At 42.2% G+C, this 23,008-nt stretch overlaps 1 protein-coding gene across 7 annotated transcripts in view; it reads left to right on the plus strand.

Moving 5' to 3' along the window:
* Positions 1 to 22,730, plus strand: part of LOC140499363 (uncharacterized) — a 121,796-nt gene extending 99,066 nt beyond the window's left edge. For all 7 annotated transcript variants that reach the window (XR_011965412.1, XR_011965411.1, XR_011965407.1 and 4 more), the window contains 2 exons: positions 20,616 to 20,726; positions 21,176 to 22,730. Coding sequence is in view for 2 of the 7 variants with exons in the window: in XM_072600683.1 (XP_072456784.1) it covers positions 20,616 to 20,726; positions 21,176 to 21,206 (142 nt within the window). In the remaining 5 variants the exon portion in view is untranslated. The remainder of the gene's footprint in view (positions 1 to 20,615; positions 20,727 to 21,175) is intronic.
* Positions 22,731 to 23,008: the final 278 nt, after the last annotated feature.

The raw sequence follows: 23,008 nt of genomic DNA on the forward strand, positions 1-23,008 counted from the left end.
ACAGTTGGTATGGAAGACAGTCTTATATTTGTACCCCCAGTGCTTAAGCATATTATAAGAAATCAATAAATGATTGTTGAATGGTTGGTTGGTTGGTTGTTGTCCTTCGTTCTTGATGAGGACTAAAATGACATCACCATGATAAAGTGAAGTTTCAATGTGTCCAATTGGCTCATCAGACCAACATGAGCTCAGAATGCCCTACCACAGATTGGGCACAGATAGTCTGTGTGAGCCTTTGGGGTGGTTACTCCAAATTTGCTCATCCTATGTTTTCTTTGTGCTGTTTCAGCTCTGCTTTGCTCATAGAGCACAGCACCTTTTCTTACATGGGCATGCCATGCTGAGCGGTCCTGTGCCAGTTTCTCCCATGTTACACAGTCAAATCCAAAGTTCTTGAGAGTTTCCTTGTTTCACTTCCTCTGACCACCATGCGATCGCCTGCCCCATGTGAGTTCTCCATAAAATAGTCTTTTTAGCAATTGTACATTCTGCATTTGAACATTGGAGTTGGGCTCTCTGAAGCATAGTTTGAATGCTTGGCAGTTTAGCTCAAGCAAGGACCTCACTGCCTGGTACCTTTATCCTGCCAGGTCACTTCAAAATCTTCCTAAGACAGTTCAAGTGGAAGTGGTTCAGTTTGTTGGCATGGCGTTGGTAGACTGTCTATGTTTTGCATGGTTGAATGAATGAATAAATAAATGACAGAAGGTCGAGTGAATGGTAAGACACTAAATGCTATCCTTAAGTGGAATGAGCTGCTCTAAGAGGTATTGGCCTTTTTTGTCCACAGAGGTCATTAAGCAGAAGTTGAATGTCTACTTGTTGGGTGGGATCTAGAGGGAATTCTTGCTCAGGTATGGCTTGGACTTGAAGGCTACCAAGGTTTCTTCCAATTTTAAATACTCTGTGTGTGTGTGTGTGTGTGTGTGTGTGTGTGTGTGTGTGTTTTAGATGGGAGGATGGAGAAGGCAAAAGGACTAGGCTTGAGATTTCATTAGTACAGGAAGCTTGCACTTGAGCCCTAACCCTCTACCAATGAAAATCAGTGGTACCCTGTAGTCTTGGAGAGTTGCTGGGGGCACTAAGAGGTTAAAAGTTTGGCCCAGGGTTCCAGGGTTGCATACCCATTAGGTTTGGGGCAAGGGACTTGACCCTAGGTCTTCCTGGCTCTGAGGCCAGTTCTCCATCTGCTCTATCATCTTGTAATGACGGTCTTGAGACTAGAATAAAAAGACCAAATTATCAAGAGGGTGATATATGAGGTAAAGAGTCCTATCATTCAAGCAGAAGTCAGTGGAAGGTCCCATTGTGAGCTGGGATGTTTGGAGACCAACTCGAGGCAACTCTGTCCTTCTCTTGATGGTCAGAGGCACAGCATGAAGAATCCTCTACTCAGCTGGAAATGATGCTGCAAGAACACTGTTGTTATGTATTTACACCCCTTTATCACAGTCCTGATGCAATGGGTTTCCCCACTCTCCATCTGTACAGAGCTAATCTTTTAAGTTGCATGAAGTTGACTTTGGCCGAGGTGTGCAGCCCCACATCTGTTTCTCTAAAAGTTGCCATCTGACTTGGAAAAATTGCCTTTTAATTTGATTTGTTTCTCGCTTAGCATGGCCAGTTGAAGAATGACATAAGGGTGTATGTGTGTGTGTGTGTGTGCATGTCCATGTGTGTGCACATGTATTTGTGTATTCATGTGCACGTGTAGATGTTCTACACATTTACAAACACCTCAGGGGGACTCCAGACCTCAGGAAACATGAAGAAGGAGATGTAGGATGGGAATGACAGGCAAGAAAATATGATTTTTTGCTTCAGCTTTTATAGCACATTCAGATTGGAAAGATTTATATACAATCTTCTTTAATCCTTACAATGCCCCTGTTAGATTATGAGTCTTTGAGGACAGCCACTAGTTTTGCCTTTCTTTACATCCTTAGCCCTTAGCCCAGTGCTTGGCACCTAGCTGGCGCTTCTTAAATACTTGTTCCCTTTCCCCTTTTATATTCCCAATATTTAGCACAGAGTAGGTGCTTAATAAGTCCTTTTTGACTTGACTTGTCTTAACTACCCCCATTATACAGATGAGAAAACTGAGGTTCAGGAAGGGTTAAAGGATTTGCCCATGGGCACACAGCTAGTAAATACCAGAGGTGAGGTCCAAACCCAGGAATCTCTCAAATCCTAGTCCAGGACATCCTAGTCTATGGAGGCTTCCTATGGTAGACATCCTCCCATCTTCCTTCCTAATGGTAATAATCACTCACATTTATGTTAGTACATTAAGCTTTAGGGTCACGACTTCTCTGTGACATTGACTGGAGTTCGGAACACTTGCTCTCCTTGCCCTGAGATAGGAGGAAGCCTGCCTTGTACCTCTTGGGATGCAGGGGCTGCTATCATACAAGCTGCCTGTCCTGTGAGCCTCTGAGATTCTTCCAATGACTGGTTAAAGAGCAGTGGAAAACAGCTCTGAGCAGGAGAACTAGATCCCAGTGCTTCTGTGGAAGCATTAATGGAGTGCTGGACTCAGTCCTTCCTTGGAAACCAACAGGAAAGTTGAAATGGAGATTCTCTTTTTCCAAGGATTTGCTCTGGTGCCCAGTTCTGCAAAGAGCACTGTGAGAAACCACCAAGAGAAGGGAAGAGAGAATATTCACCCAGGGCCAGGAAGGCAGGAATAGGACTCCTGGAAATGGTATTTGTAAGACCCAGTTGGAAGGTGATCGTGCGGGAGAGACAGGGTTGCTGCATAGGAATGAGATTCACAGGACGTGGTAAAGTCTCACAAAAAGAAACTTAGATAAGGAGTCTCCAGAACTTGGTTCTAATATCAGCTCCCTCCCTCCTTCCTTCTCTCTCTTCCTCCTTCCCCTCTGTCTCTTTCTGACATTGGGTAATGCTGTCAATCACCCTGGGTTTAGGTTTCCCTTACTTATAATGGAATTTTTTGATGTAGCATCTGAGAACAAAGCAGATACCCAATGATTTGGAGAAAGATTAAAAAAGTGAAAGTGGCATGTGAATAGAATGGGATTTTACTGCAGTAGGAGAAATGACAACTTCCCTCCCCCATTCTCTATACCTTCTCTCTCTCTCTCTCTCTCTCTCTCTCTCTCTCTCTCTGTCTCTGTCTCTGTCTCTCCCTCCCTCCCTCCCTCTCTCTCTCTGTCTCTCTGTCTGTCTCTGTCTGTCTATCTCTGTCCCTCTCTGTCTCTGTCTGTCTGTCTGTCTCTCTTTCTCTGTCTCTCTTTCCTTCTCTCTCCCCTTTAGAGACCATCCAGTTCAATCCGGATCTCAACAAGGATCCCCTTTCCACAGATAGAGGAAATGCTATACCTCTTAAAGCAGTCCATTCTACTTTGGGACAAATTGCTTAGAACTTACATGAAGCTCTCTTTTTGTAACTTGCACTCCCTCCCTCCTAGTTCTGTCCCCTAGGGCTAGGCTGAATGACACCAGCCTCTCTTCCTCACCAATAATAAGTCACAGATATTTGAACATGGCAGGCATGCTGCACCCTAGTCTTTTTTCTCCAGGTTAAGCAACCTCCAGGTCCTTCAAACCATCCTCCTATAGCGTGGTCTCCAGTCCTATAATGTAGGGACCTCCATTTAGCCTTGGTTACAGTGATTTATGTTCTGTATTTACTCACCCTTAGGTCATAGCAATTTCTAAACCAATTTTTGTAGTCCAGACCAAGGGAATTTTGAAAAGTGGATAACTACATGGAGTCCCATCTGCTGTTAAGTGGGGTTATTACATGGGAGTAACCCTAACAAAGCAAATAGGTTATTGTAAATTACTTCCATACACACTTATACGTATATATATATATGTGCTCTAGTATGTGTATGTACTTATATATGCACCTATATGTATGTGCGCATATGTACTTATATGTAGATATGTGTATAATGTACTTATATGTATATGTAGACATATATGCACACATAGGCATGTATAGATGTACTTATATATGTGTGTATATATATATACGTATATATTGCACTTTCTCTTTTCAGAGCCATTTTACATACTTTATCTCATTTTATCTTCACAACTATCTGTGAGGGAGAGAGAGGACAGGAAGGTGGGTAGAATAAACTTAACTACAGAGATCTGTCCCGAGTCAAGCAGCTGGTGAGTGATGGACTGGAGATTTGGGTCAAGTCTTCTGACTCAGTCCAGGATTCCTTCCACCAAGCTAGTGGTGTTCTATACACCTATAAGTTCTGCAAGGAATCATAGATGGGCAGAATCTTGGGTCAGAAGGGACCTTAGAGACCATCTAGATTAACCCATAACTGGGCAAGAATCCTTTATGGCCTCTACTTCACAAAGTGCTCACTTTTCAATTTCAGTGCAAAGGCTCAACCTTAACTTTGGCTTTACCTTGGACCTGTGTACATAGTATAGAGGCAAGTTGCAGGAAAGCCATTACATATCATCTAAATTTAGTCTATATCATTGTTGAATATTAGGATTAACAGATCTCTAACCATGACTAGAGATAATGAATCCCAGAACACACTTTGAAAAATAATGCTATGTACATATATGTACATATCTGTTTAGTTCTAAGTGGTGTCTGATTCTTTGTGACCCCATCTGGTGTTTTCTTAGGGAAACCCAAGCTTTTCGGGGGGCCTCCTATGGATTGCCTCTCTAGAAGCCTTACCTTTGAGAATCCTGGAATATAGTTTTCTAGCCAGAGAAGGAAGGTTTCCTGGATAGAGTGATTCTTGAGAGAGCTGTCTAGTCTAGAGAGGGGAAGGGTCAGTCTTGCGAACTGACTCACAAGTAATCCCAAATTTAAGGGTTTGGGGATCTGGACTTCAGCTAAGAGAAAGTTTCCTGAGCAACATGAATCCTGGTGAGAGAAGAGGCCTGCACACATGGTCCCAGTGCTAGAAGAAGCAGAGGCAAAGGATTAAAGCTGTGATATGGAAGAACAAAGGACCCAGACTTTGTACTCTACTCTTATAGTAGACACTTGATGGTCTGTAGTCCCAAGTATGCTTCTCTCCCAAAGGAGTGCTAGTTTTGTTCAGCCATTTTCACTCCTATATGATTCTTTGTGACTTCATTTGAGATTTTCTTGGCATTTTCTTCTCCAGTTCATTTTACAAATGAGAAAACTGAGGCATGCAGGGTTAAGGGACCTGCCCAGAGTCACACAGCTAGTACGTGTCAGAGATTAGATTTGAACTTGTGAAGTTGAACTGGTCCTGACTCCAGGCCCAGCACTCTATCCACTGTACCATCTAGCTGCCCTTATAATTTGTAGTCTTAGAGATTTGCTGGGATCTCTGAGAGATTAAATAACTTGTGGGTGGTCACATATTTCATGTGTGTCCGAGGGAGGACTGAAATTCCAGTCTTCCTTACCCCGATGCTGGTCTTTTACTATGATGCCATGCTGCCTCCTTCTTCTGGAGGGGCAAATATCTATTTAAATGTACATAAACAGTATAAAGACAAGCATTCTATTGGTGCCTCAATGAAACAAGCCATTTCTCCTCCAGGTCCAGCCACCTCCAAACGGGGTGTAAGAGTCCCCGAAGTGGGCAGTCTGGGTATTATACCATTCTGAGCTGTTGTGGGAAGGAACAGAGAGACACTTAGCCCACAGAAGGAAGTGCCTTATTTTCGGAGGCTTCCCCAGATTCAGTGCTTCTATTCATGGAGAAAAGAGGTGTGGGCAGAGAAACTGGAAGTAACTGAAGGCAGACCTTGTTCTCACTTGTGTCCAGCCCTGCTCGAACTGCTGCCCTGGGCACCGTGTGCAGTCTGTGTCTCAACACTGAGGCTTCTTCATTTGGTTTGAAAACAGAGAGGATTCATCCCCCAAGCAGATGTGGTAGGGTACAGCCTTCAAATATTTAACCTCCAGATGTTAGCCCGTGGGTACAAGAACTTCTTTCTGTCTTGGGGCTTAAGGGCATGACAAGCATTTTGGAGGCTGAAGGGTTTGATTGGAAATAAAACAAGGATATTAGATCAGTCAGATAGTGTATTCTTTGTATCTTAAAATGATAATGTCTGCTATAGAGAGTCTATTGCTATACCTATATTCCAAAGAAAACAAAGTCATGAGAAAAGATTCCATATGCACCAAAATATTTATAGCAGCCCTGTTTGTGGTAGCCAAGAACAGGGAACAAAGTCGATGCCCATCAGTTGGGGAATGGTTAAACAAGTTATGTGAATGAAATTACTGTGCCGTAAGAAATAATGATGACTAATATTTACGTGGAACTTTGTCAATATTATCTCATTTGATCCTCACCACAAACCTGGGAGGCAGGTGTTATTATTACCTCCATCTTACAGATGTGGAAACTGAGGCAAACAGAAGTTAAGTGACTTGCTGAGGGTCACACTAGTAAGTGTTGATGAATGAATTTGAACTTAGGTCTTCCCGACTTCAGGTCAATGGTGTCCCCTTAGATAAATATGACAGATGAGGCAGTTGGTGATGCTGGGACTGGAGCTCAGAAAAGAGATTAGGGCTGGATATGGAAGTCATTTGTGTAGGCTGATAATTAAACCTATGGCAGTTTTTTTTTTTTTACTTTGTCCCTCCTCAAAAGTCTGTTTTGCTTCTAACCACTGCTTCCCTTAATCTGTCTTCCCTTTTATCATCCCCTACCCCCTTTATTTTATCCTTTTTCTCTCCTATTTCCCTATTGGGTAAGAGATTTCTATCTGAGTGTGTGTATGTGTGTGTTTTATATATGTTATATATAATACATATATTCTTCCTTCTTTGAACCAATTCTAATGAGAATGATATTCAAGTATTGTCCACCATCACTAGATCCAATCCCTACCCCACCACTGTAAGAGTTGTTCTTTGTGTGCCTCTTTTATTGAGAAAATTTCTAAATTCTATCTCTCCCTTACCCATTCTCCTAGTGCATCCATTCATTTTTTGGAGATCATCCTGACATAATCAATTCACACTGGTGCCCTCTGCCTAGATAAACTCTTTCTAATTGCCCTAATAATGATAAAGTTCTTAGGAGTTACACGTATCATCTTTCTATATAGGAATATAAACAGTTTAACTGTATCGAGTCCCTTATGATTTCTTTTCATGCTTACTTTTTCATGTTTCACTGAGTCTTAGGTTTGAATGTCAGATTTTCTGTTCATTTCTGGTCTTTTCATCATGAATGCTTGAAAGTCCTCTATTACATTAAATACCCATTCTCACCCTAAAGGATTATACTTAATTTTGGTGGGTAGGTTATTCTCAGTTATAATTCTAGTGCCTTTGCCTTCCAGAATACCATTATTTCAAGTCCTCTGATCTTTTAATGTGGAAACTGTTAAATGTTGTGTGATCCTAACTGTACCTCCACAATATTTGAATTGTTTCTTTCTGGCTGCTTGCAATATTTTCTCCTTGAGCTTAGAACTCTGGAATTTGTCTATAATATTTCTGTGAGTTTTCATTCTAGGATCTCTTGTAGGAGGTGATAAGTGAATTCTTTCAGTTTCTATTTTACCCTCTGTATCTATTTTCCTTGATAGTTTTTTGAAGTGTGATATCTATGCTTTTTTATGGATCAGGGGTTGCAGGTAGTCCAGGAACTCTTAAATTATCTCCTCTCAATCTAATTTCTAAATCAGTTGTTTTTCCAATGAGATATTTCTCATTTTCTTCTACTTTTATTTCATTCATTTGACTTTGTTTTATTGTTTCTTGATGTCTCATAGTCAATTTTAATGTTTAAGGAATTATTTTCTTCAGTGAACCTCTGTACTTCTTTTTCCATTTGGTCAATTTTGCTTTTTAGGAATTCTTTCCTTCAGTGAATTTTTGTGCCCCTTTTACCATTAATTCAATTCTATTTTTAAGGTATTCTTTTCTTTAGTTTTTTTTTTTGTCTCTTTTACCAGGCTGTGAATTCTCTTTTCATAATTTTCTTACATCACTCTCATTTCTTTCCACGAGTTTTCCTCTGCCATGCTTATCTCTCTTTAACTCTTCCAGGAATTCTTTCTGGGCTTGTGTTCAATTAGTATTTTTCTTTGAGGCTTTGCTTGTAGTTGTTTTCACATTCTTCTTCTGAGTTTGTACTTGGTCGTCTCTACCATCATGGTAGCTTTTTGTGGTCAGGTTCTTTTTTTTGCTCACTCTCCCAGTCTATTTCTTGACTTTGAACTTTATGTGAAGTTGGGCTGTGCACACCTGAGTGTTGGGAGACACTATTGGTAGCACTTTTTTATGTGCTGCTGCTTTCCATGCTAGTTTTGAGGGTGTGCAAGTTTTCAGTTTTACTAGGGTGATTCAGAGAGAGGTGCGGTCACTCCTCTCCTGGTCTGCACTTTGGTTTTTACCCAGAAAGGACCCCTGCAACCCAGCAGCCTCAAGCACTAGTATTCCTCTCCACCCTGAAATCACAACCCAAAACTCTGTATGGACAGTAGAGTTGCCCATCAGTGCCAGAACCTGTACCTAGTTCCAGTAAAAGATCACTTATAATCTCCTTCTGACCAGTTGTCTGATCCCTTATAGTTTTTGTGCTGAGAGTTCCTAAAACTGCTGCTGCCACTGTCCCAGCTGCCTCTAAGCTCCCCCGCTGCTGCTGCTGCTGTGTATGTTCCAGGCTGGCCCTTACCTTCATGTCACAGATCTCTCCTGCTGACTTACTAAGCTGTCTTGAGCTGGAAAAATGTCTCACCTTCACCTGTTGTTGACTCTGCCACATTTGATTTGAGGCATTATTTTAAAGTGACTTGGAAGGAAACATTGGAAGAATTTGACTAGATTGCCACCATCTTGGCTCCATTCAGGGCTCCCATTTTCAAAGGGTTTAGTCCTGGAAGGGACCCTTGAGATAAATTAGTTCAACCTCATCAATTACAGACATTTAAACCCCAAAATACAGCTCAGTTATTTGTCCCATAAGTAGTGAATGTCAGGGCTGGAATTCAAAAACAAAGTAATCCTTCTAATCATACCATGCTAAAAGTTCAAAAGCCTGAGACTGGCATTCAAGACCCACCAAGCTCTTACCCCAGTTTATCTTAGCTCTTAGTGTAATCCCTCATGAACATTGAGCTCTAACTCAGAGGGCTGTTCACTATTGCCTTAATGTGTGACCAGCTTTCCCACCTCTGCGTATTTGCTCATGCTGTACCCTCTATCTGAAATGTCCTTTACCCTCTCTTTTGAAACCTACTCATTCTTCAGAGACCAACTTGAATGCCACCTCTTACATGAGGAATAATAACATTTATATATTGCTCAACAACTTACCAAGAGCTTTATTTATTTAAGCTTTACAAAGACCCTGGGAGGATCATGGAACTATTTCCCCAATTTTTCAGGTAAGGAATCTGAGCTTCAGAGTAGTTAAATGATTTGTCCAAGGCTATGCAGCCTATAATTGGCCAACGCCAAAGGGATCCAGGTTCTTTGATTCCATTTTCAGTGTTCTTTTCCCTCCAGCTTTTCTTAATCTCTTTTTCCCTGGCCAGCAAAGGGATGTGAAGATCTCTGTTCCATCACAATGCCTGGCACATAGCAAATGCTTAAGAAATGCTTATTGATTGATTGATAAATCCCATCTGACCATTGACCCAGAGCATCTTGCCATTTTGCTCTGGAATAGTAATAGTAATAGAAGTGCTCTGGATATCAAATGGATATCACCATTTTCTTTGGGAAGGCTGTGGAAAATGATTGCCGATTATTTCATTCTCTGTGACTTCTCAGACTAGAACATCCTTCCCTAGATACCACATATATGTTTTATGTGCCATTATAATGTGAACTTCTGAAGTTAGGCAGTATCTCTCTTGTTTTATTTTAATTTATGTAGTAAAACAAGCATTTTAGATGTGTCTCTCATTTTTGAACTGGGATCCCCAGGGCTTAGCACACTGACCAGCACATAGTAGGTATTTTTAAAATGTTGGGTTTTCTTTCCCCATCCATTCATTCCATTTCTACAATTTTATGAACATTTGAAGAAAATCTAATCACCATATTCTCCAGTATATATAAGGGTGTTGTGCTGGGTTGTGCTCAAATCAATTTGTACAAGCAAGAATGTACTGTTAAATGCTCAGGGTGAGCATTTATACTCAGAAATCAGCAAATGCTACAAATCAGGACTTGATTTATTTGTTTTGTTGATTGTCTAGACTTGAGGAAGTGATGGAAAAAATATTAATATTGCAGATTAAACTTAAAAGTGTATCATATTTACACCCCCATCCCCAAGCTGGTTGTTAAATATTTACTACCACACCCCTGTCTATGCTAGGTTTTTTTTAACCAGGGAAAACACTTTTCCATGATCAACCCCATTTTGGTGTTACAGAGGGGAGTCACTCAGAATTCCCCTGTCATGGCAGGTAACACAGCTTCTACTTGTCTGCCCATGTTACTGACCAAATGTAGTGTGAGATATGTGCTTTTCTTCTCGGAAATCTTAGCCTTTCATTATAGTTTCCACCAACCTCTGGCCTTACAAAAGTTTGCCTATGAATCAGAAAAAAAATCTGCTCTCCTCATCGCCATACAGAACTCCAGTACCAACACCAACATTTAGGGTATGATGACTCCAAAGCCTGATGCCCTCTTTCCCCCAGATGGTATGTTTCTTGCCTAAGTGATAACTTCTTTCAAGATCTGTGAATTCCTCTGGAGTCAACTAGGCAGGGAGATTTAAAGCTCTTTGGGGTCAACTGGGCCTGGAGATCCAAGTAACCCAGATGACTGCATCCTACTGCATCCAGGGGGATGGGCAGGAAAGCATAGCCCTATTCTACCCTAGTAGAATGTGAGGAAAAGGAAAAAAACCCAACTCCAAACCAAAAAATAGTCCCTGCTACAAAAAGGTGACTGTCTGGAGGCTTTTGAGGATGGATTATTTTTGCAAAGACAAACTAGAATAATTTCTACTTCCTCTGGTCCTTCAGGAAAGTGCCCAGCACTAGATTCCCAGATAACTGGAACTTAAATACTTCTCTGGGAGTACTGAGGGCCCTAGTCAGTATCCAAAAATATACTACTGGGTTTTTAAATAGTCTGTGGCTCTATTCTCTTTGCAATGTCAGGCAGACACAGCTGAGAAAGCAGAGGCCTTAGAAGGTGGTGGTGGGGATGAAGGCTTGACAAGGGGGCCAAGGATAAATGAATTTAGCAAATCCCAGCATTGAGTCGGTCCAGCTTCCTGCCCTCGGAGGTGCCTTTGTTTTCCAGAAGACTGGGGGAGAGCCAGGATTGACTTAATGTGGGCGACCCATACCATACCTGATGGAATATGACTCTCCAGATAGGGTTGATTGGAATAAATCAGTCAGTCGGTCAGCTAGGATTTATGAAGAGCCTACTACGTACCAGTAAGTACATGAAATGCTAGAGATGAAAAGACAGGCAAAAACAGTTCTTGCTCTCATGGAATTCACATTTTAATGGGGGTGACATGTGAATAACTTGGTACATATGACTTCTATACAGAGGAGAGGGCAGGCAATGGGGGGGATCAGAGAAAATCTCCTGCTAAAACTGGTGCTTGGGTTACATCCTGGAGGAAGCCAGGAGGTGGAGGTGAGGAGGAAGAACATTCCAGGCAGGGAGGACAGTCATTGCAAAGCATGGAGGGGGTGTAAGTAGGCCAGTGTAATTGGATGCCAGGTTTGAAGCATTTCTTGTAAGCAGGATTTATTGGCCTCAATGGGAGTTTGTGTGATTTAGTGGAAAGCTTATAGAGTCCAGAGTCCCTGGTTCAAATTTCTTTCCTATTTACTAGCTTATCACAGAAGTGATATAGTGAATAGAGCACCGGACTTGTAGTTAGGAAGAGCTAGGTTTGAATCTTGCCTCAGAATCTTTATTAGCTGTATGACCTTGAGCAAATCACCAAGCCTCTCTGTGCCTTAGTTTTCTCATCTATAAGATGGGGAGAATAATAGTAAATAAGATATTACTGGATGTCCCAAAAATTTTAATCAATTTCTAAGCTATTAAGGCTTAAAACTGCCCTAAAATATCTGAGGCACCTTGTATATGCAAAGGTCTGTGCAAATTTATGTAGATGCTGGGGGAAAGAAGTTTACCACAGCTTTGTGAGGTAAGCATTATGAGTAGCACTACCCCCATTTTACAGATGAGTAAACTGAACCTTGGTAGGGTGAAGGGGCCTCATCCAGAATCACCCAGAAAGTCATCAGACAAAACATTGTCATTCTGTTGGTACACCTTAGATAAGATGCAGCTGTGGAAAAATCTTTTAGACAGAGTGGGGCACCAGATCCAGTTTTAGAAATAGCTTCCCTATTTCTCTAGGTCAAGTTGTAAGCTCTGGGAGTCAATGGCAGGACCAGTCCACGGACACTAGGGAAATGTGCAGACAGTTGGCACAGAAAACCTTTGCCTTTCCCCACTGCTGTATTTCTTTGCCTCTTCTCTATCCTCTTCTTTTTCCTTCTATTCTTTCCCTCTTTCTCCTCCTTCTCCTTGTTTTCCCTCCTCCTTTTCTTCTTATTCATTCTCTTTCTCCTTGTCCTTTTTCATTCTCATCTCTACTTTCTTCCTCCATTTCTTCTGCTTCCCTTTTTTCTCTTCCTTTTCCTCATTCTCATCGCCATTTTTCATTCTCCCTTTCTTTCTTCTCCCCTTCCTCCTTTGCCTCCTTTCCTTCCCATTCTCTTCTTCCTCTTCTTTCCCTGCCCCACGCAGATCAAACACCATTGACTTGGATCCCATGTTCACTAGCCTCCAGCCACCCCTCAGTTTTGGGGTTGGTAGCTGGGGGTTGTAAAGCACCAAGGTGGCAGAAAATAACTTTGGCAGGATGGTGATGATCAAGGAGACAAGCTTGGTTAGGGAAGAGATGTTTCATCATGAGTGAAAACATACCTGAGCCCTGCCTTTATTTTCATTTTGGCCCTGGAGTCCTCTGCAGGGGTGTACAGTGAAGGCGGCAACTTGCTTTGCACAGTTTAAAGAAGGCCTGGACCAAAACCCACAAATAGCCCTTTAGAAACGTAATGGAACACAGATTTTTTTTTTTTCTCTCTGAAGACATTATAAATAAGGGCTCTTTCAAGTTCGCCCCTCCCCAACCATGATTTACAGGGTGATTCCAAACCCTTGGCCCTGGCCAGTCAAATCGAGAATGTAAGATATTGGAGGGGGAGGTGACTTTGTTGGAGCTACTAGGGAAACATTTCTGAGGGGTGAACAATGTGGCGATAATCCCCAACAATGAATGAGTCATGTAGTAGAGGGAGCAGTGGATCTAAGGCCCATGGGTGAGAATATCTCACAGCAAATTCCAGTCTCTAATCCCCGATGTCTCTTGGTCCCTCCAATGACCTTGTACCATACATGCAGCATTTCTCACATCCATCCCCCCCACTACCTCCTCCCTTCTTACTAATACAATTGTAATGACCTCCTCGTTGGTCACCCTGTTGCCCACCCTTCCACCCCCAATGGACTCTCCACACAGCTGCCAAAGGGATTCTCCCAAAGCACAGATCTGCCCAGCTCACTTCTTATGGCAAAATCCTCCACCATTTTCCTGTTGTCTCTGGATTAAAATAAGAACTCTTCGTTTGGGGATTTAGATCCCTCATTGCCTGGTTCCAGTCAGGTTTCTTACCATTAATCTCTCCCTTTCATTCACTCTACACTGTTGCTTAGTCATTTTTGTGACCCCTCTTGGGGTTTTCTTGGCAAAGATATTGGAGTGGTTTGCCATTTCCTTCTCCAGGAATTTGACAGGTGAGGAAACTGAGGCAAACAGGGCTAAGTGACTTGCCCAGGGCCTCACAGCTAGTAAATGTCCAAGGCCAAATTTGAACTCACATCTTCTTAACGATGGCCCTGGTGCTCCAGCTGCCCCTATTTTACAGAGGACAAAACTGAGGCAAGCAGAGATCAAGTGGTTTGCCCAGGATCACACAGCTAGTGTCCAAGGTCATTTTTGAACTCAGATCTTCCTGACTCCAGGCCCAGTGCTCTGTCCTGTGCACCACCTAGCTGCCTCTTCACTCTTTTGCATTCCAGTTAAACAGCCTTTCTGCGATTTGGTCAGTCCATCTTCCATTTAGAGTAAGTATGCCTTTACCCTGGTGGTCCCACAGCTTAGGGGAAATGAATCTACACCCTTGATCACCATGCTCCCAGCACAGGACAGCTGCCAGGACTCCAGGGATGTTTATACTTCTCTGGGATGGCTTCTTTGGAGAGCCTGTGCCTGTGAATTTCCCAATCATAGGGCCGGCTCCCTGAGCAAATAAACCCAACAGAGGCAGCTCTTTCCCAAGGCCTGGGGTCTGAGCCAGGAGAGTCTCTCCATTGGGGCCATATATGTCTTGTGTCACAGTTTACAAACCCATTCCTGCCCCGGACTCTCCGACTTTCAAAATGGAAATCTGCCAGAGCTGTGTTTGAAGAAGACAAACCCAAGTTTCAGGCTTGGATTTGTTAGCCAGGGGATATTTACCTTATTCTCTTAATTGCCTCTACAAAGCAAATATAGACCTAGAGTGAACTTGAGGATAACCCAGCCTGTGTGTTAAGGTCTCTTGCTGGTCGGAGAGGCCCCAGGGAGGCTTTAGAATAAACTGAATTCAGCTTGGCATGACAGAGAAGAGCTTTTGTAGGCCTGTGTAAGGAAAAGTTAAATTTGTCTAAACCCGCCACTACCCAGGTGTGTGAATTCGATATTATACAAGTGTGGTATAGCTGAGTGAGGCCCTGGGCCCCCTTGAAATCTGAGCACCACTTCTGACACTCTGGTGGGTAACCCTGGGCAAATCACTTCAACTGTCTGAACCTGAATTTGCTCATCTGTAAAATGGACATACATAATACCACCTATCTCATTGGGTTTCTTGGAGGATTTTTAAAAAGTGAGTGCATGTTAAGTGCTTTGCAAAACTTATTTATTTTTTAAAGACCAGACTTTTGATTTTTATCAGTGTAGGAGGGCCTCCTAATGAGGGATTTCCTTTATCCCTGTCGATCAGAACTTGATATGCAATCATATAGGTATAGAGCAGGATTTTTGTTTTTTTAGCTTTTCGTGTGTACTTGATCTCTCTGATTTTAAATACATCAAATAAATAGGATTATAAGGGAGGTTAGAGGGGACTAAACAAAGATGCCATTTTTTCTCCCATTCAAGTTCATGGCCCTCCTGAATCAACCCCCAGATCTCCCAGGTAAAAAGCCCCTTTGTTAGAGTTTCCTGAGTCACTGGCAGTTTAAGTAACCTGCCTAGGGTCACCCAGAGACTGGGCTAGAATCTCCGTTTTTCTGACTCAGAGGATGACCCTCTGCTCACTACCTCTCTTGCTAAATATTATTATTATTATTTTTATTAAAAACTAAAGCGTAATTAATCATTATGTGGGGGCAAATCTGAGAGTCAGATCTAGGTCCTTTGACTCCAAATTCAGTCATCTTTCCACTGTGCCACATAGTAAGAGCTAGTATTGTACCATGTATTATGTTCACCATTAAGACTATTATTATCAACACATATTTATTAATAGAATTGATATGTATTATATATTAACAATATAAAACATGTAATAGTAATAATATGAATATTATAAGATATAATTATATGTTAATATGACACATTAATAAAATTTATTATTTTATACATAGTAAGAATAGGTTTTAAGAAATAAAGGTCTTTGGTAGTGAGAATTTTGCTGGTTGATGGCTGAGGAACAGTGATTCCGGGCAGGGGTTTCCAAATGGGGGCTAACATCTGACCACAAGGGATGTATGCTCAATGATTGAGAGGGTAGGGAAATGGGTCCCAACCAGGAGTGCGCCAGAGCCAGCTGGAATCCTCTCAGTGTGAGCATTTGCACCTCAGAAATGGAAAGGCTTCAGCTGAGGACTGGATTGCTTTATTGATTGTCTAGACTTAATAAGTGATAAGCAAATGTTAATAATGCATATTAAACTGAGAAAGTGTGTCCTGATTATGTTTGTTCTTTTTCCTGGAGAGCTGGTTTGTTAAACATTCACCAGCACATCCCTGGTCACATCCCATCCTTCCCACCACAGGCATTCATGAGGCTCACTTGTGAAACAATTCAATGGTGCCCTGATCTTCCAACACTCCTCCCCTTTTCTTCTTCCTCATTCTGTGAACTTCCAACCTCTCTTTTTCTGAGTTAGTGCCTGATAGAAGGTAGGCATTTAATAAATGCCAACTGATTGATTGATTGAGTCAGAGCAGTTATATAACCCAACCCCTGGACACCCATGGCAGCAGAACAGGTATCACTGGGCAAACTTTGTGCCCCCTTCTTGCCCCTGCCAGCATACCCACCCCTCCAAACCCCAGACCACCTTGTGTATTCAGAGGGTAGATGCTGTGCTTAGGGGCAGCAGCAAGTGAGTAAGAAAACAAACCTTTATCACTTTGAATGGGACAGAGAAGATGCCGTGGTGTAACAACAAGCACAGGAGACCCTGATGTACAGGTTCTTAGATCTGCTTCTCGAAAAGGAAAGCAACGTGTGAGAGGGCGACAATCACTTTAATCAAGTACATACATCATTCACTTACTTCAGGGGAAATAGTCAGCACTTGAACTTCCGAAAAAATGCAGAGAAATAAAAACCATCAGACAGGGCTTCCAACTGTCAGACCATAGACAATACATACATCACAGATCAGCAGACAGATCCAACTGTCTGACTACACATGCACCAACATCTGGGTTTTCAAAGCCAGGGGGCTCCTTAGTGGCTACCCAGAGTCTCTTCTGGCCAAACAAACACTTCCAATGAGTAAATCCCAAAGTAAAACCTGACCTTGGAGTATTTATACACTTTTCAGAGCCAGAGGGCATCGCAACCCTTCCTCATTAGAAATTAAGAAAGGGTGTGGGCCTCCCCTAATCAAGCTTCCCTTAAAGGGCAGGCCCATTAATGGGTGGGGAAGATCTTTAACTCTCATTAGCATTACACATGGAATGAGCCCATATGAATGGGTTATGAACTGCATCCAGCATCTCATTACATTATTTTTCCCCCAAATCCTTCCCCTCCTTGGAACTCCCCAATTAATGTTGGGGACTTTCAGGACATTTTGGGCTCTTTCATGATTTTCTTTTTACACTACAATGACCCCATGGAGACCATACACTGCCAAAAGGCTATTCCTCATTTCTACTCTTGCCAGGGCACCAGATTATCTTTGTCTATTTGTTTATTCATTTTTTTATATCATCCTTGATACCATTTCTCCTTTATGATTCCATGTTTGGTATCTGTTACAGTCTGTTCATGCCCACCATGTGTTTCTCTTTGGGTGGTCCTCAATCTCAATTCTTTGGAGGCTGTAGCATTCCATAGCTTCATGGAAATAATATTGGTGTGAGATAATATGGACTCTGCTTTCAGGAAGAAATTTGGGAATCATTTTTAAAAGAACTTTGTAGCCTCCCAAAGGCAATCAAGTTGACCCTGTGCTTCATGTTTAATTTGGGGCCCAACTGGCTACCCTAAGAGTGAGTGCATACATTGATGGATGAGTTCTGTAAGTTGTCTATTCAACTGCATATCCTAGTCTGAACAATAGATACTCTTCATCCACTTAGTTTTTCCTGTGTGGATTGTTAGGCAAACTCTTTTGAGAAATCATGACTCTCAGGCATATTAGATAGTTGTTTGTTATATTCCCTGTTCTCCATTCCAACCGTATTCATCATTACATCTTTGTTAATGGTGAGTTTATGTCCTCTGAGATTAATCTCTCCTATTTATTTTAGATCATAAGCAATGAGAGAGCCTGGACATATATACCTAATTTTGTAAGGAGTCAAACACAGGTTAAGGTTCTAACAAACACTTGCACAAGGATGACTTTTTGCTTGGATATCACACGTGCTGGCTTGGACTCATTGTAGATTCACTGAACCTTGGAGTTCGGCAGGGCCCCTGAGGGCATGTTGTCTAGTGTATGCCTACCAAGGGTCAACCTTCTAGAGAGTCATTAACCTCTACTTGAAGACCTCCAGGGAGGGAAAGCGCATTAACTGTAGAGGAAGCCCATTATACCTTGGGCCAACTCTCATTATGAGTAAGGTTTTCCCCACATTTGAATCTAAATTGGCCTCCCTAGAACTTGTGTTTTGGTTTCAGTTCTGCCCTCCTGGACCAAGCCCAAGAGGTCTATTCCCTCTTCTTTCAAATGTTGAAGATGACTGTCATGTTTCCTCATCCCTTGTTGCTTCCACCATTCCTTACATGATGGGGCCATCTCCAGTTGTCCTGATCTATATCTCATCACTGGCTCCAGATGGCCCCAAAGCAGAAAGTGAGGCTGGTGACTCTGCACAGCCCTCCTTCATTTAAATCCAATTCACTTGCATGTCATGGCATCACCTTCCTGATGTCATGGTCCTCTTCAAGAACAAAGGACCAATAACAGTAATATTACTTATATGGTATGAACTTCACCCTCTTGGTTACTATCTTCTGGGAAGTTTCTAGGTTATCTGTATCTTTCCTAAAATATGGTACCCAGAACCAACCACAATATTCCACATGAAGTCTGAGGTGGGCAGAATATTGGACTGTATGATAATGACTTATCCTACATCTCCACTCCCAAACAACAGCACCCCCCCCCCCATCATCATCATCATCAACCATCATGACCACCACCAAATACAAAGAAATCTCATTGAGGGCAAGGACTATTTCTTTTTTTTTTGTCTTCTTAGCACTGAGCACAGAGTCTTATATTTATAACATCTATACATGAAAACTGCTCATGGTAGCTGGGTAACCCAGTGGCTAGATCATTGGACCTGCAGTCAAAAAGACCTGAATTCAAGATCACAAAGAAAGTCCCTGACAATGGTAGGATTTGGACCTATGGGCTATGAATCCAGATCTTACCCAGGAATGTGCTAAATAATTCAGGTTGCCTTCAGAATCCTTTAGTCCAGTCAGGGGCCCCTGCTAAAGGACTCCCAGTTGGGGGCTAAGGATGAGGGGATCAGGAACTGATGGAAGAGAAACTGGTTTGAGGAGAAGGGTCCCAGCTAGAGAACACATGCTTCATGCCCTGACTCACTCCAGGCACTTCTCCACTTTGCCAGTTGCTTTGCCCTGCTGGAGAGACCTCTACCCTGAGACCCCAATCTCCTGAGTGATGCCTGGAGACCAAGCACGAGGAGCTCCAACCATGTTTGACTTCAATCATGTCTTGACTCACTCCCTGGACATCTCCTCTTTGCCAGGATCCTTGCTTCCTCCCCCTACTCTCTCCCCAGCTTTCAGCTCCCCTTTAGATGGAGTCCTTTCCCAGGTGAATGAGAGTTCCTTCTGGGACAAGGACTCTCCTGTAGGCTTGTGCTAATGTCCTCAGCTCTTAGCATAGTGGCTGGCACATAGTGTGTGCTGAATACATTCTTGCTTTATCCACCTATCTATATATCTATCATCTCTCTCTAATAATCTCTCTCTCTCTCTCTCTCTCTTTCTTTCTCTCTCCCTTTCTCTCCCTCCGTACCTCTCTCCCATCTATGTATCTTTGTATCTGTCTGTTCATCTGTCTCTGTCTAGCCTTCTGTCTGCCTATCTATCTACCTACCTATCTATCTATCTATCCATCCATTCATCCATCCATTTCTCTCTATGTAACTTCATATTTATGTACGTATCTATCTCTGTCCATCCACCTGTCCCTCTATTATGTTTCTTCAGTCCATCTACTAGATATCTTCATATCTATGTGTCTATCTCTGTCCACCTCTCTCTCTCCATCCATCTGTCTCTTTCTGTCCTTCTCTCTATGTGTCTTCATATGTATGTATGTATCTCTGTCCTTCTATTTATCTTTGTCCATTTCTCTTTCTGTGTGTTTTTCCATCCATCTCTCTCTGTCCATCTATCATATCTTTGTATCTATCTTTGCATGTATGTATATATGCATGTATCTCTCTATCCTCTGTCTCTGCCTGTCTATCTGTCCATCCATCCATGTAGTTAATCCATCCATATACATCCATCTATCTTATCATCTCACTCTCTCTATCCCTCTGACTTGGGACTCAGGAGATCAAAGCTCTCGATCTTGGCCCTAAGCATGTGTCCTTCTTTTGATTCATTTAATAAACCCTTTATTCCTCATAGCCCATGGAGAAAGGTTATGGCAGACTTTGCTGATAAATGAGCACATGTGGGCACACACACACCTGCACACACTGCTTGAGGTCCATGGGGGCTGATCACTGACAGACCCCAAAGCAGTCAGATGTTTTCCAGGGGCACAACGTTTCATGTGATTAATTCTTTTCCTTATTTTTCCCATTTAGATGGAGTCAATCTAAGTGCTCTGATCCCCTCCTCCTAGCCCCCAATTTCACCCTTTTCTAAGAAATTATTCGATTTTTTCATTGTTTCTTGGCTTTGTCACTGGGCTGTCAGCATTTTCATACACCTTGAAAGGGGTTAACAAGCTTTTGAAAATGAGCTGCTCAGGGTCACTGGTGCTTTCTCCTCCTGTTCCCCCTTTCTTGAAGGAGGAGTTGCTTTAGATGTTTAAGACCTGCGTAAACTCCTAACCTGAGTTCTTGTTTCCTATTTAGGTCCTCCCTTTGTGCTCTCACCCCAACCCCCTTCTCAAGCAGACAGAAACCAGATCTCAGCTTACAAAATGAAATCTCAAATCAGGACCATGTGAGATTGGGTCCAAAAAGGTAAACACCTTGTGGAAATCAGTGTCAGGGAGAAAACTCTGCTGATTCAATTAGGCCAGGCCCTCCTCCAGAATATGATTGATTTCAAACGCAATAAATGCCCTTCATGCTAATGTCCTAATTTCTGTCATATTGTCTAGGGGCACTGGGTGGGGGACTCGGCCACAACTGAGCTTTCTGAAGGGCAGTACTTTGGTGCTCGTGATGGGTTTCTGTAATCCTCCAATAGCGGTACGTGTTTCCTAGTTTTGTTACCCTGTTTGCCTCAGTTTCCTCATCTGTAAAATGAACTAGAGAAGGAAATGGCAAACCATCCAGCACCTTTGTCAAGAAAACCCCAAACGGGGTCTCAGAAAAATGGTTACAACTGCAAAATGACTGAACAACAACAAAAATAGAGCTTAGAACAGTTTCCCCTTAAATCTGAGTTTATGATTTTATCTTTACAGGGAACTCGGTGCAGAAATTCACCACTCATGACCTCAAAGGCAATTAGTCCAGCTCTCTTATGTTACAGATGAAGAACCTGGGACCCAGAGAGATGAATTTGCCCAAAGTCATACAGTTATTATATGGGAGGTACTTGAGGTGGGCTTTGGAAGAAGCTAGGGATTCTGGGAGACGAGTGAGGAGACAGTACAGTACAATACTTGGGGAACAGCCTGGGCAAAGGGGCAAAACTGGGAAAGCAAATCTGGTGCCCAAAGACCTGAAGGAAGGACACAGCTAGAATTGGCCGTAAGGGACACTGGAAGACTGGAAGGTAGAAGGCAGGAAGGGGATTAACATATGATACACCTGGAAAAGGTAGATTAGAGTCAGGTTGACAAGATCTTCACCATTGTAACAAAGGAGAGTGAGTTACCAAACAAAATATCAATCTATCAGGCAGATACAAAGACAACATGAGACAGCCTCTGCCTTCAACAGACTCACATTCTAGAGGAAGAGACAACATGTACACACATCAATGTATAAAAAAATATAGAAAACATAAGATAGGAAAGAAACAAGCATCTATTAAACACCTACTATATACCCCACCTGCTGAAAGTGACTCATCCTTTGAGACTCCTCTGGATCCTCCGTCCCCTTCCTGCTTTCTCTGAACCTTGTCCTTCCTCCCCCTGGAAGAGAGAATTTCCCAGCTCGGTATGTGTAACCCCCTTAGGTACTTACTGGGCACTTTGTTTTTACATTTATGTACACGTATGTAACACTTTTCCTCTACTTTCCCATCATTAGACTCAGGCAGCTAGGTAATGCAGTAGATAGAGTGCCAAGAGGGAAAATCATAGATCCATAGAAGTATGCAAGTAAGAGTTATCTCTGCTCTGTGCTTTCCACAAATTGCTGGTCCCATTGTTGAATCTCTGTCCCCAGCTGGGATAGAGCTCATCTGTTGAGGAGCTTCTGACATTTCTGGGGAGTTCCAATAATTCTAGAGTGCAGCCCCTCTCCCATCAGGTGTCTGTCCCTTTTACGCATGCTCTTCTGGTGTTTAATAAAGATGTTCACAAAAGCTCCTGAAGACAATGGGATGATGGACCCTCCATTCTTCCCCTCCTGCCCTCTATAAGGGCATAGCCGCCTATGAAAAGATGCTATTTGGAAACGTATGTACTCACACATATTTTAATATATGTATATATGTATACACATGTATGCATACCCACATATACACATGTGCACGTATATATAATATAGCTATGATGTACATGTATGTATATATGTGCACACATGCACACATGTACATGTGTGTGAACCCATATATACATGCATGCATATCTATGTATATATATGCACTTATATGAATTTAATTGGCAGCTGTGAGACCTGTTTTCCACCCCCTGGTCTGGAATAATGTTATCTCTAAACTGAGGGAAGGGCCCCAAACCCTAATTTCTCCATTTGCTCTTATCCCCTGGTGGAAGGCCATTGACCTGTTTCTGGTATAATTTTTTTTTTTAGTCAATTAATCAATAAACATCTATTAAGCACCTAGTATGTGCCAAGCACTGTACTGTGGATATAAAAAGAGGCAAAAGACAGTTCCTGCCCTCAAAGAGCTTATAGTTCAATGGGAAAGACAACATTGGAACAAATATATACGGAGCAAGCTCTACAGAGGATAAAAAAGAAATAATTGCCAGAGGGAAGACACTAGAATTAAGAGGGCTTGGGAAAGGTTTCCTTTAAAATCTGGGATTTTAGTTAAGACTTAGAGTTTTTGTTGCTGACTTTTTTTTTTTTATCAACTTCCCTTCCAAGAGAGGAAGCAG

This window comes from Notamacropus eugenii, chromosome 4 (assembly GCF_028372415.1).
Source record: "Notamacropus eugenii isolate mMacEug1 chromosome 4, mMacEug1.pri_v2, whole genome shotgun sequence".
Taxonomy (NCBI): Eukaryota; Metazoa; Chordata; class Mammalia; order Diprotodontia; family Macropodidae; genus Notamacropus; species Notamacropus eugenii.